Below are 12305 nucleotides of genomic sequence, written 5' to 3' on the forward strand. Positions count from 1 at the left end.
GAAGTTGTTCTTCGTTAATGGCGATGCCATCTCCAAGAGGGTACTCATCAAATTGATTGTACTCTTCTTTGCCCACGACATTCTCAACTCCGACAATCCTTCTTTTTCCTGAAGGACTACGTTAAGCTTTGGATTTACTGGGTCTTGCACATAAAAGATATGGACAACTTGCTTGGTGAGTACAAATGGTTAGTCTTTGTATGCGGCACATTCGAGGTCGATAGTAGTCATTCCGTACTTGTCTACCTTAACACTTGAGAGTGCGAACCAACGGTATCGAAGGAGGGGGATCTTGAAACGTATGTAGTCAAGTTCCCAAATCTCTTCTATGTACCCATAGTACGCACATACCCCACAACGTTTGTCCTGGAAGGCATCTATGCACACACCGCTATTCTGTACCATGCTCTGGTATAAAAAGTGTACCCATTTATGTCGTATGCTTCAAATATCACGACTGTGTGATTTGGCCATCTTGCCAACCAGCCAATATTATCCTCTATTGAATTATTATTAATTAATCGCGCTGCCAACCAGTTGTAGAAGCTGCGGTTGTGCTGTTTTGTGATCTAAGCCTCCGTAGGGCCTGGATTCTCTCTACGTAGAACGTCCTTATGCACTTTGATATGCGGGGCTACTTCAGTCATGTGTTGCAAGACCGTGAAATGGGCTTTAGATAACGTGGCAAAGTCAGCAATGATTGATTTCCTACCTATGGTCCCCTTGCCATCCAGGCTCCCCTCATGGCGAGACATGGGCATACCAATTGGTTTGAGCTGCTCCATGTAATCGATACAGAACTCGACTACCTCTTCGGTTGTGTAACCTTGGACGATGCTGCCCTCCAGACGAGATCGATTCCGTACATACTTATTGAGAATTCCCATGTACCTCTCAAACGGGTACATCTGATGTAGGAATACTGGGCTTCATATCTTTATCTCTCTCATGAGGTGAACGATAACATATACCATGGTACCAAAAAACGACGGAGGAAAGTACATCTCAAGATGACACAGTGTCTTCACCACATCAGCTTATAAAATATCAAGTATTTCGGGATCGATGACCTTCTGAGAAATTGTGTTGAAGAAGTAACACAACTTGGTGATTGTGTCTTGGAGATAGGTCGGCTGGATATTTTGGATTGCAACAGGAAGCATTTGTGTCATGAACATGTGGCAATCATGGGACTTCATGCCAACCAATTTCAAATCTTGCATCGAAACAAGTTTCGAGATGTTGGCAGAGTAATCGGACAGAACTTTCACACCATGCAAGCACCGGCACAGTTCAGTTCTCTCAACCTTTTTTAGATTATAGCAGGCTGGAAGAAGCCTTGTTCTACCTTTTTCGGAGGGCTCAGGTGCCAACTCAGGCTTGATATTCAAATCAACCAAGTCAAGCCTTGCGTTGAGGCTGTCTTCGTCTTGCCTGGAATATTAAGTAAAAGACCAACCAAGCTTTCACACACATTCTTCTCTACATGCATGACGTCGATACAGTGGCGAACTTCAAGGTGCTTCCAATACGGTAGCTCCCACAATATCGATCTCTTCTTCCACATGCCACTGGTACCCTTAGATTCTTTACTCCCCCAAACACAACATCGATATCTTTAACCATATTGTGCACCTCTTGACCACTATAGTGCCTTGGACATAAATCTCTCTCTCTCGTTCCGTCGAATTGTTCCTTCATGCTACGGTACGGATGATACCTGTTAAGGAACCTACGGTGGCGCATGAACACTGTCTTGCGCGAGTTGGGTAGCCACATACTCGCGGTACCATCTAAGCAATGAGGGCACGCCGTGTCTGCTTGTTTACTCTGGCCTTAAAGGTTACATAAAGCAGGCAAATCATTGATCGTGCAGAACAACATGGCGCGTAGCGTGAAATTCTCCCTTTTGTACGCATCCCATACTTGTGCCCATTTGTTCCACAATGTTTTTAGATCTTCCACCAATGGTCTTAGGTATACATCAATATCGTTTCCAGGTTGTTTCGAGCCTTGGATAAGCAACATCATCATCAAGTACTTCCGCTTTATACGCAGTCAAGGAGGTAGGTTGTAAATACTAAGAACAACTAGCCAAGTGTTGTGCCTGCTGATCATGTTCCCAAAAAGATTCATCCCATCCGTGCTCAAAGCAAACCTTATATTCCTCAGTTCTGCACCAAAGTCATTGAAGATCATGTCGATGTTTCTCCACTGGGGAGAATCGACAGGGTGCCTTAGCTAGAACGTGCCTTAGCTTTCTATCTTGCTTGCAGCCCTCCGAGTGCCAGCACAACAATTCAACCTCTTTTCGATTCGCAAACAGACACTTAAGACGCAGAATTATAGGCAGATACCACACCACCTTAGCAGAAATCCCTTTCTGCACCTCGTCATCGTCTGATTGACTCTTACGCTTGTATCGGGATGCTTTGCACATTGGACATGATTGCAAGTCTGATAGATCTTTACGGTACAGGATACAGTCGTTCGGACATGCATGTATCATTTCTACATCCATCCCTAATAGACAAAGAACCTGCTTTGCTTTGTATGTGCTTTTGGGCAGCTCATTTTCATCTGGAAGCATGTCTGATAAGAGTTCTAATAGCGTCATGAAACTCTTGTCCGACCAACCATTGCTTGCTTTTAATTTAAGCAGTTCAAGCACGGATGACAACTTTGTGTATTCTAGTTTGCATCCAGGGAACAACAGCTTCTCTGAGTCCTCGATCAAGCACATGAATCTGTTAAAGTCTCTCTGAATCCTCAAGTTCACGTCTGCATCAGCCAACATCTGATCCAACCTATCATCGTCGCCTGCAGCACCATAGTCATCATCATCTGCACCAAATTCCTCGTCATCTTCTCTTCTTACGTCGACTTCGGGTTCTTCGAGGATACCAATGTATTCATTTAACACATTTTGCTCTTCACCATGTTTAGTCCAACACATGTAGTCCGGTTCGAAGCCCCTGATAATCAAGTGCGCTTGGATCTGTAGAGCTGCGTTCTGTCTAAGAAAGGATCTCTCGTTTCTACAATCGCAGCAAAGACAATATATAAATTCAACACACTTCTCCAATCGATCCTCCTTGGCAGCTTCTAGAAAAGCCATCACACCATCGAGGTACCCTTAGTTCGTATGAGAACCGTACATACAGCCATGATCCATCTACAATGTACGAAGTAAATTAATGTCAAATCAACCTAATAAAATAGAGCAACCAATATTTTCGTCAAAAAAATGGAGCTACAATGCATGCATGCATGAATGAACCATACAAATGACAATTAATTCAAAAATAATTAATGATTACCGCTATATTAATTATATACATGAATATCTAAAATAAGGGCAAACATTAATTCAAAACTTGTCGTTAAATACTATAATTATTGATAATTTTATGTTTATATACCAAAAAACCAAAATTTATCTACATTAACACTAGATTAAAGCTAGTCATTTATACTATCACATAATTAAACCTTCATCTATACTTTGAGCTTCATATATATACCTAGAACAACTAATATATTCTACATCATGAAAAAAAATCTAAGTCTACATGTACATATAGTTGATCTCTCAAGACTGAATTAGAACACAAATCTACATCATCCAATGAATAGAACAAAACTATGATAATATGGAAAAAATCTAGATCTAGCTAGCTCTCCAAACCAAAATCTAGACCATCTAAAATAAAATACAGCATAATGCTTACCTTGAGTAACAAATACCAATTAATCTTCAAGTTTTCACCGAAATCTAACAATTTTTTTTGTCAAAATCGTCCTCTCCCTCCAAAAGCTGCGCATAAACACTTCACTGTCCGGCGCCACTGTTCTGCTTCAATCCAGATGTAGGGGATGATGTACTGCTAATAATACAGACACTTCATCTTCAAAGCCGTCTGTACTAAAGTGTCCCACCTCCCCTAGCTATTTTCTCAGACGGCTCGTGTTTGTTGCCGTCTGTGATATTCTTTTTAGTACAAACGATTCTAAATATGAGCTGTTTGTATTAATATTATAGACGGCTCAAATTTAGAGCGGTATGTCATACTGGTTTTATTACAGATGGCTTGTAATTAGAGCCATCTGTAATATTAATACATGGAAACCGTCTGTACTAAAAGCGTCCCACCCCTCTCAGAGAGGTCTACTCATTATCACAGACAGTTCTTGTTTAAAGCCGTCTGTAATAATCTTTGCACAGACAGCTCTATAGAATCATTTGTATAAGAGCGTCACACCAAATTATTTCTGTAGTAGTGTTTGGAAGCTGATGGAACGATGATGCGGGCAAGGCTGGCCGGATACGACTGCAGACGAAGGAGCGGGAGGTCTGGCGCTAGGGTTTGGGAGCGGACACGCGATGCGGGCGGGCGTGCGGACATGCGATGCAGGCGGGTACGCAGTTTTGCTGATTCGCTGTCGCTGCGTGCGGATGAAGGACGATGCCTTTGTGCAGGTGGGCGGGCCGGCGACCGGATGACCGATGAAGAAAGACGCACGGGGCGGACGAAGGAAGTGGGGCAGATGAAAAAATTCATTAGATATTTTTAAGTAGTAGATAAGAGATATATAGTCATTGATTCAGTGGATGATCTGCATGCAAGTAACATACAGCAACACCGATAAATCAAAACCAGCAGGCAGCCTGATCTCTGCAGCAATTAATTAAGCAAGTTGATGCCACTTGTTTTAAGTTTTTTTGTTTTTGACTGCTTTTTCAGCTCTGTAGTGTGATCTGATGCAGTACGCTGAGAGATCTCCGGCGAATAGCTTCAGGGGGATCATGTGACACGTCTTTGATTTCTTTTGATCTCGGTACAGCTGCTTGATTATTTTAGTTTATTATGGTGATGGAAGTTCTTCAAAATCTTAAAGAGTAATAACAATGCAAAATTTTAGTTCATGGTCAAGGTGCTAGGCCCCCGTCAGGGCCGGCCCTCTCCCTCGTCCCCTAGGCATTATTTCCACTTTCTCATCTCTCTCCACATATGAGGACATCTCTAACGGTAACGGACGCAACGAAAGTTATGAAGTAGGCTGATCTTTTTCCCCTCCTCTACCTCATCCTTCTTCTTCTCTTAAAAAAATAGAGGGGAACTTGAGGGTTATAGAGGAGTAGCAGCCGGTTGGGAGAGGGAGCTTAAGCCCCTTCCACATCCTAAGATCCGCTGCTGATCTGGAGCAAGCATTACCAACAATGCGACACACCATTTTGATCCAGGAATAAGTTAGTTTGCGCCCCCTCCTTTTTTTTTCCTCAGATGCAGAGTTTCACATTCGAACTCACAGAAACCCCAAGCTTAAACCCGGTAATCTCCTGTCGTCGTTGAGGTACATTACACACGCCGACGGCGCTTTAACCAGATAGCGATCGTAAAAAGCGATCGTAAAGCAGGTAGTTTTCAGTTAGGTCGTCACTAAACCGGCGGCTGTCACGCAGGCACGCACACACTGAACCGATCAACCGAAAGAAGTATGTAGATGAGAAGTATGTAGATGCATGCATCCGCATACCGAGCCCATGGAAGGGCCAAGCATGCAGCTAGCAAGCTAGTGGACGAAAAAGTTAGAGACTGATACAGATGAGTCCATGATCCATGATCCAGTAGTTGGGTAAAGCAGATGCAGACCGTAACCGGCCTCTGCAGACTGCAGGGGAACACGAGAGCTAGCTCTCTGCGGCCATGCATGCTCTAGGTGCGCGCGCTCCCCCCACCCTCTATATGCATGGGGCATGACTTGGGTGACGATCGCATAATTTCTGGCCGATCTAAATTGAAATTAGAAATAGATAGATTTTTTAAAATCAATATTAAATATTTTTTAAAATTGGGGTAACAGTTTCTGACAGTATTGGATATCCGGAGTATCTAAGTTTGGATATTATCTAAAACCCAGGCGCTGATACAATATTACAATGCTATCAAAATTCAAAACATTATTGAAATATTCATGAAAAAAATCTAAAATATATATATATGGTGCAAATGATCCTATAATCTAGCTTAAAAAAATTCAACTCCAAATATGATATGTACAACGAGAAAAAAAAAGACAAATTTTATTATATGCAGTATGTCTTTCTATTTCTTATTATACCTATCATATTTTTGTCTAGATTTTTTTAAGAGCTAGATCATGAAAAAAATTAGAATTTTTCATGATAATTTAAATTTTTTTAAGAGCTGGATCATAGGATCTTCTAAATAAAAAAATAGAATCTTTTATGATAATTTTGATAGTGTTTTGAATTTTAGAAACAAGCGAACGAATTTTTATTATTTTAAACATGTCGCCTATTGAAAGGGCAACATATTTACCTTTTTAAATAAGATGCTTCTCTCTATATCGTTAGCCAGATGTTGATAAGGGCAAGGATGTGGTCATTGCTGGTTCCCGCTTGACCCAACAGTAGCGCTAGGGTGTTATCCACACTCGCTGTTGCATGCAACGCGGGGTTAGGCGCCCTCGTCATCTTTTTCCCCTACAACGACAGGCCCGTCCCGAGGAATATCCTCCCTCCTATTTATGTATATATTATCTTTAGTATTTCATTAGATTTGTAAGTTCATAATAAACTAAGTTTAAATATATTTACTAAGTCTAACTACTGTATAAACTTATAATAAATATAACGTATGACCTTACAAAGTTATAATGAGCTAAGTTATATTGTTCATTATCAAGTGACTAAGTGTGTCAACTATATCATCTCAGCTATTGCATAGTAACTTTCAATATAAATATATTCTCTATTTTTGTTATAATTTTACATACAATTTGAGTGATCTTTCATATTTTAATAAATATTTGCCGCACATATTTGTTTTGTATTCGTTTCTGACATTATCTGTGATCATATTCGTATCCAAACTATCCGTGTTTAAATCTGTTATCAATAAAAATATGATTTCAAATATAATAGAGCCTTGATCAACGTAACAGCAACCACACACGGACGCCCCTCCACACAGGCCGGATAAGGGTTGCGCTGCTTTCGTGCATGCTCTGGCCTATCAAGGGACGGTTTATGCGTTGGTGAGGATTGCCAAATCTGGTTAATTACTTCCCAGGGCATGTTCTGAACTGTGTTTAGTCAAACCAACATACTAATACCCTATTTACATTGGGCGTATTAAAGTGGCACGGGTATGTCTATATCATAAAATTACAAAATTACTCTTATCTAGTACTAGTTCAATATCCGGGCATTGCAACAGGAGCCGAAAATTTACATACAATAACATTGTTAACTCCTCTAAAATCAATCATCATTGTCATAATATCTTCAAGCTATCACATTATTAACATTGTTGAAACACTTAAAGCATTATTCTGAACACCAAGCAACACCGCCGTGCAACCAAATTTACATCCTTATTCGAGCATACGCTGAACACTTTGCAACGCCCATAACAAAAAGAGATTAAAGCTAAGCGTTGGCGTCGAACATAACAAAGTATATACCCAAAAATTTGTCGCAGATCATAAACGCAAATAAAAAATACAAACCATTTGGGAATACCCACTAAGTCTGTCCTCGTTGAACCAATTCAAACGTAAGGAATGCATTGATCAACTAAGCTACCAACAAGATGCAATGCTAGACCACGTTTATACTTTAGGCACAACTCAATGTGTTTAACAATCTCAGATCAAAACATACTGTGTTAGTTCGATAATGACTTGTGTTTAGATGATATACAGGGGCACCTCTGTTGTCAAACTGGTAAGCTAATTTGACAAACAAAATCCTGATATAAATGGCATTTGACGTTACCACGCAACAATTTATAGCTATGAAACATGGGAACTAAAAACGCCATGACGCGACTACACGAGATGTCCAATTCAATTTCTCTAGTGGCAGCACAATGTATCATCTGTACACTGTCATATGTGATCTATAGGAGAACCCAAAAGTGCATAACAAATCAAAAGTATCTAGGATTATTTTGATGGATACCTGTCCTACTCCAGATTTTTAGAACGTTACTAAAGCAGTCCTTTAGTCTGAAATATCTGCAAATAAAAAAAATAATCCATGAGGATCTAATAAACAAAATCGAGGGTCTGAAGCTAACTGAAGTGTGTTGCATCTGAAATATCTGCATAGAAACTTGTAGAAGAACAGCTAATGTAGGACAGCATAGAAACATGTAGAAGAACAGCTAGATAATGAAATAAGAGCAAAGAATCAGATGGTGCATTGCACCCCGACACCAAAGAGATGGTTTGCATGGATCAAAGAAGCAATATGACAAGTGCATGATCCCTTGATAATTTAACAATGCTTTGGAAAACAGGAAGTAGATATCCCAGATTTCAAGACAAACTGTGCACATTAGGAAAATAGGCATTGTGTTCTATATGTTCAACAACTTAAATGTGCATAGTAACTTAGTAAGCTCAAACAAGAGTTATCAGAAAAAAAAAAACAGCTTTGAGGTGTTAGAAAATACCGGGAGTGTTCTGTCAAAGCTTCTCATGTAGTTATCTTTAGTTGTAGCGCGCTGATGGATGCTCTGCTAGTGTCAACACTGGTAAAGGGAGGCATGGTGCTACCATGGCTCTCTTCCAAAGTTGTTCTAATGTTCATCAGTTGTTTGATGGTTTCACTTAATAAAAATGGAAATGGAGGCTTTACTGCCTCGTGCTTCTTAAAAAAAGGACTTCACTGGTCTAATGATCCTTTTTTTCCTCAACCTTACCACCTTAGCAGAATATCAATTACTCTAGATATTCATAGAGTAAAGAAGAAATAATCCAACCTCAATTATCCCAGCAGCAAGGCAAACATGATGGTCGTCTTCACCAAAAGAAGGAGCACAGTGGACAACACCAGTTCCACTATCATCAGTTACATAGTTATCCGCAATCACTCTAAAGGCAGTATCTTGAAACCCCGTGAAAAAATCAAACAGAGTGTATCTGCAACCAGAGGAAAAAAGCGACAGTAAAATGAATGGAAAAAAAACTACAGATGTTTACTGCAATTATCCTTGGTTATCACATGAAATTGAGTTTCTCACACAATGCTCCGTAAATGAGACTCAAGAGTAACAATTATTGGTATAGCTGAGCAAAAGAATCCACCACTCATAAAACTATAGCGCACAACAAAAGTGGAACACATTATTTTAACAAGCTACTAACCAAAGTAGCATCTCCACACAGGCAGAAAAATTCTAAAGTTACACTTGAACGTCATATGTCAAAAGCAAAGTGGATTGTTTACTCCGACAAAAATTAGCAGTGAAGTCTTACAAAACCAACTCATGGTTAACAAAGGGATAACCAGAAGCAGCTAGATTTATGGAAAAACTTTATGCTCCAGCCACAACTCTTGTATCTAGCATTGAGAACTTTAGTTTGAGAGTTCTACAAATCACAATCTGAAGATCAGGTAAAAGATAATGCATGTAATTCAAAAGTAGTTTCCATTATGTAGTGGATATTTCATACTTGATCCCATGCAATCAGGTACAAACATAAGATTGATCAAAAGAAAACTAGTCACTTTAGGCCAACTAAGGATGAACCAGGAATCTTTACCAAAAATTCATAAGATGGTTGCTTCCTTCCTGAAGCTTTGGCCTTCACTGGCAATTGACCAAGCCTAGATTCCGCAACAACGTATACTGCTCCATTTGACTTGTCTTTAACCTGTTTGTAACACAGCATACATCCTCAAACAGGAGAAGCAAGCAGCAAACAAGTAGAGAGGGGCATGAATAATGGAGATCTCTTGTGACAAAACAACTGGGGCAGTATCTCGACGAAGAGCATAATAGACAAAAGTCATGTCAAATATGACAACATGAAGAAAAAAAGGTACAGAAATAGAAAAGCACCAACCTTGGCATAGATAAGGTTGGCATATCTGCTAAGTAACTCAAACGGCAAGGTAACATATGATAAAAAAAAAGGGACTTACTTTAGCGATTTGTACACAAACAGCCATTAAAAGATATTCTATCCTCACTATTAGTGCCGAGAACCACCACCTATGCACACGGCTATTTCAATTCTTGGCAAATGTAGGACTTACTTTAGCGATTACTTAGAGCACAGAATGTCATCAGATCGACATATTCATTCCAAAATAAACCACCGAACAAAAATTATCAAGAAAAGAACAAACACGTCCACGGAAAATAATTGACATCTCAGTACCCTTTTACTGCAAATTCGGTGCACAACGAATTTAATTCCAATGAATTACCGTCACCATACCTGTGCCGATGGTGTGCGGGCGTGTGGGGAAGAGTTTGATGTCGGCGGCGTTGGAGTGCTTGGGTTCGGCCGGGGTGCAGGAGTTGGAGCAGGCGTGCTTGCAGTCGGGGCCAGGGAGGAGGAGGTGGAGTCGGGGAGGCGGAGGGTGAGGGTGTCTCGAAGAGCAGATCGGATGCTGTGGAACATCAATAGATGGAGCTCCACTTCATCTCCAGGGAAGCACGCAATCCTCTCCCCTGCCTCATCGCTAGTCGCGCTAAGGTTTCGGCGGCGGCGCAGGTGTACAAGCGGCCGAGGGTGCGCCGGATGCGTCCGGTCGCTGGAGCCCGCCGCCGACGAGGCCGCGCAGTCGGACGAGGAGGCCGACGACGGTGCTTCGACAACCACGGCGACGGCCGTAGCTCCGTGCTGTCGCACAAATTCTACTACTCGTGAGTTTCTGCTCCCCATCCTCTTTTCTCACAGATCCAAATCCCCGTCGGCTGCAATGGTTAAACGATCGGTTTTGAACTTACAATTTTGTACAATATAGGTCACCGTATTTATTGAAATGGATAACTATTTTTTTATTTACGTATTTAGCATATGTATTCGACGTATGGTGTACTAAAAACGAATTTTTGAAGTACGGTGCACCGAAAAAGTCATTTTCGGCACACCGTGTGCCGAATACACTGTATTCGACACACGGTGTGCTGAAAATGACCTGTATTCGCCACACGAATATAGCAAAAAGTGTATTTCGGCACACGGTGTGTCGAATACAAACTGTATTCGGCACACAATATGCCGGAATACGCTTTTGCGTCACGTCGCATCACGTCGCGCTTTACTTTTTCTTTTTCTTTTCATTTTTCCTTTTTACTTTCCCTTTTGCTTTTCGCTTTTTCATGTCTCCCCGCATCAATTTGTCTGCTGCTGGCCGGCTCGTCGAGCTATAAATGGCAGCACAGCTGCTGCGTTTGGAGCTGCGAGCAGAGGAGAGCACGACGGCGAGCAGAGCAGCAAATTAGCGCGAGCGCGAGCAGTCGAGCACGAGGAGCTGCGGTGCAGCAGGACAGTCTTCCTTAGTAGTAAGTACTTATATTTATTAAGTTGATAAAATATAGTAGGTATAATATTTACATATTTTATGATGTCGTAACAGAATCAGCTAGTTATTTGGATCATAGATTATGTATGTACTTATATTTAGATTAGAAAATATAATTATAGCATGTAGATATTAAGTTGCTAAAATAGAGTAGGTGTAATATTTGCATACTGTATGATCTCGTAATAGACGGTACTATAGTGTAATAGTAATCGTAATATTTATTTAGATTAGAAAATGTAATTGGAGCAAGTAGAGTATTTATTCCGTTTGAATAAATTGGATAAATGATATTAAGTTGGTAAAATAGAGTAGGTACAATATTTGCATATTCTATGATCTCTAGTGTAACATTAATCGTAATATTTAGATTAAAAAATGTAATTAGAGCAAGTATAGTATTTATTCTGTTCGAATATATTGGATAAATGATATTAAGTTGGAAAAACAGAGTAGGTACAATATTTGCATATTGTATGATCGCGCAACAAAAGCAACTATAGTGTAATATTAATCGTAATATTTAGATTAGAAAATGTAATTAGAGCAAGTATAGTATTTATTCCGTGCTAATACATTGGCTAAAATAGAGGAGGTATGTAACATACATCTAATTAGTTATTTGGCAATTTATGTTTGTTTAGCAGAGACGCTATGACTATCCATATTTATTATGAAGAACGTCCCGCTGTTTTGCATGGGAGACTCGTGTCCATTCAGAACTGCCAGTATGTAGAGAGTACGGTTGAGCTACCAATTGATCTAGAAGGCTTACAAACATATGTTATGAGCCTTTTGCGTCTAAACCAGCAGTCCTACAATGTTATCCTAGAGGGTGTCAGGCCAAGGTCTGTACCAAACAGCTCGCTCATTATCCATACGTTGTTCGATTTGAGAAGGAATAACGCATGTGCCTTGTACTCACGTAAGGCATTAGAGGAGAACTTTGAAA

At 40.3% G+C, this 12305-nt stretch overlaps 1 protein-coding gene across 3 annotated transcripts; it reads right to left on the reverse strand.

Moving 5' to 3' along the window:
- Window positions 1–7473: 7473 nt before the first annotated feature.
- Window positions 7474–10732, reverse strand: LOC133925843 (uncharacterized). Of its 3 annotated transcripts, none has more exons than XR_009911016.1 (4): window positions 10261–10732; window positions 9580–9690; window positions 8487–8955; window positions 7474–8046 (listed from the first exon to the last, which is right to left on the reverse strand). XR_009911016.1 is itself a non-coding variant. In XM_062371593.1 (3 exons), the coding sequence occupies exons 1-3, from the start codon at window positions 10708–10710 to the stop codon at window positions 8941–8943; spliced, it is 576 nt and encodes a 191-aa protein (XP_062227577.1). In that variant the 5' UTR covers window positions 10711–10732; the 3' UTR covers window positions 8053–8940. The 3 variants fall into 3 exon arrangements, 1 of the variants encoding a protein (XP_062227577.1); XR_009911017.1 differs by lacking the exon at window positions 7474–8046 and having other exon boundaries at window positions 8053–8598; window positions 8796–8955; XM_062371593.1 differs by lacking the exon at window positions 7474–8046 and having other exon boundaries at window positions 8053–8955.
- Window positions 10733–12305: the final 1573 nt, after the last annotated feature.

Source organism: Phragmites australis, chromosome 8 (assembly GCF_958298935.1).
Source record: "Phragmites australis chromosome 8, lpPhrAust1.1, whole genome shotgun sequence".
Lineage (NCBI taxonomy): Eukaryota > Viridiplantae > Streptophyta > Magnoliopsida > Poales > Poaceae > Phragmites > Phragmites australis.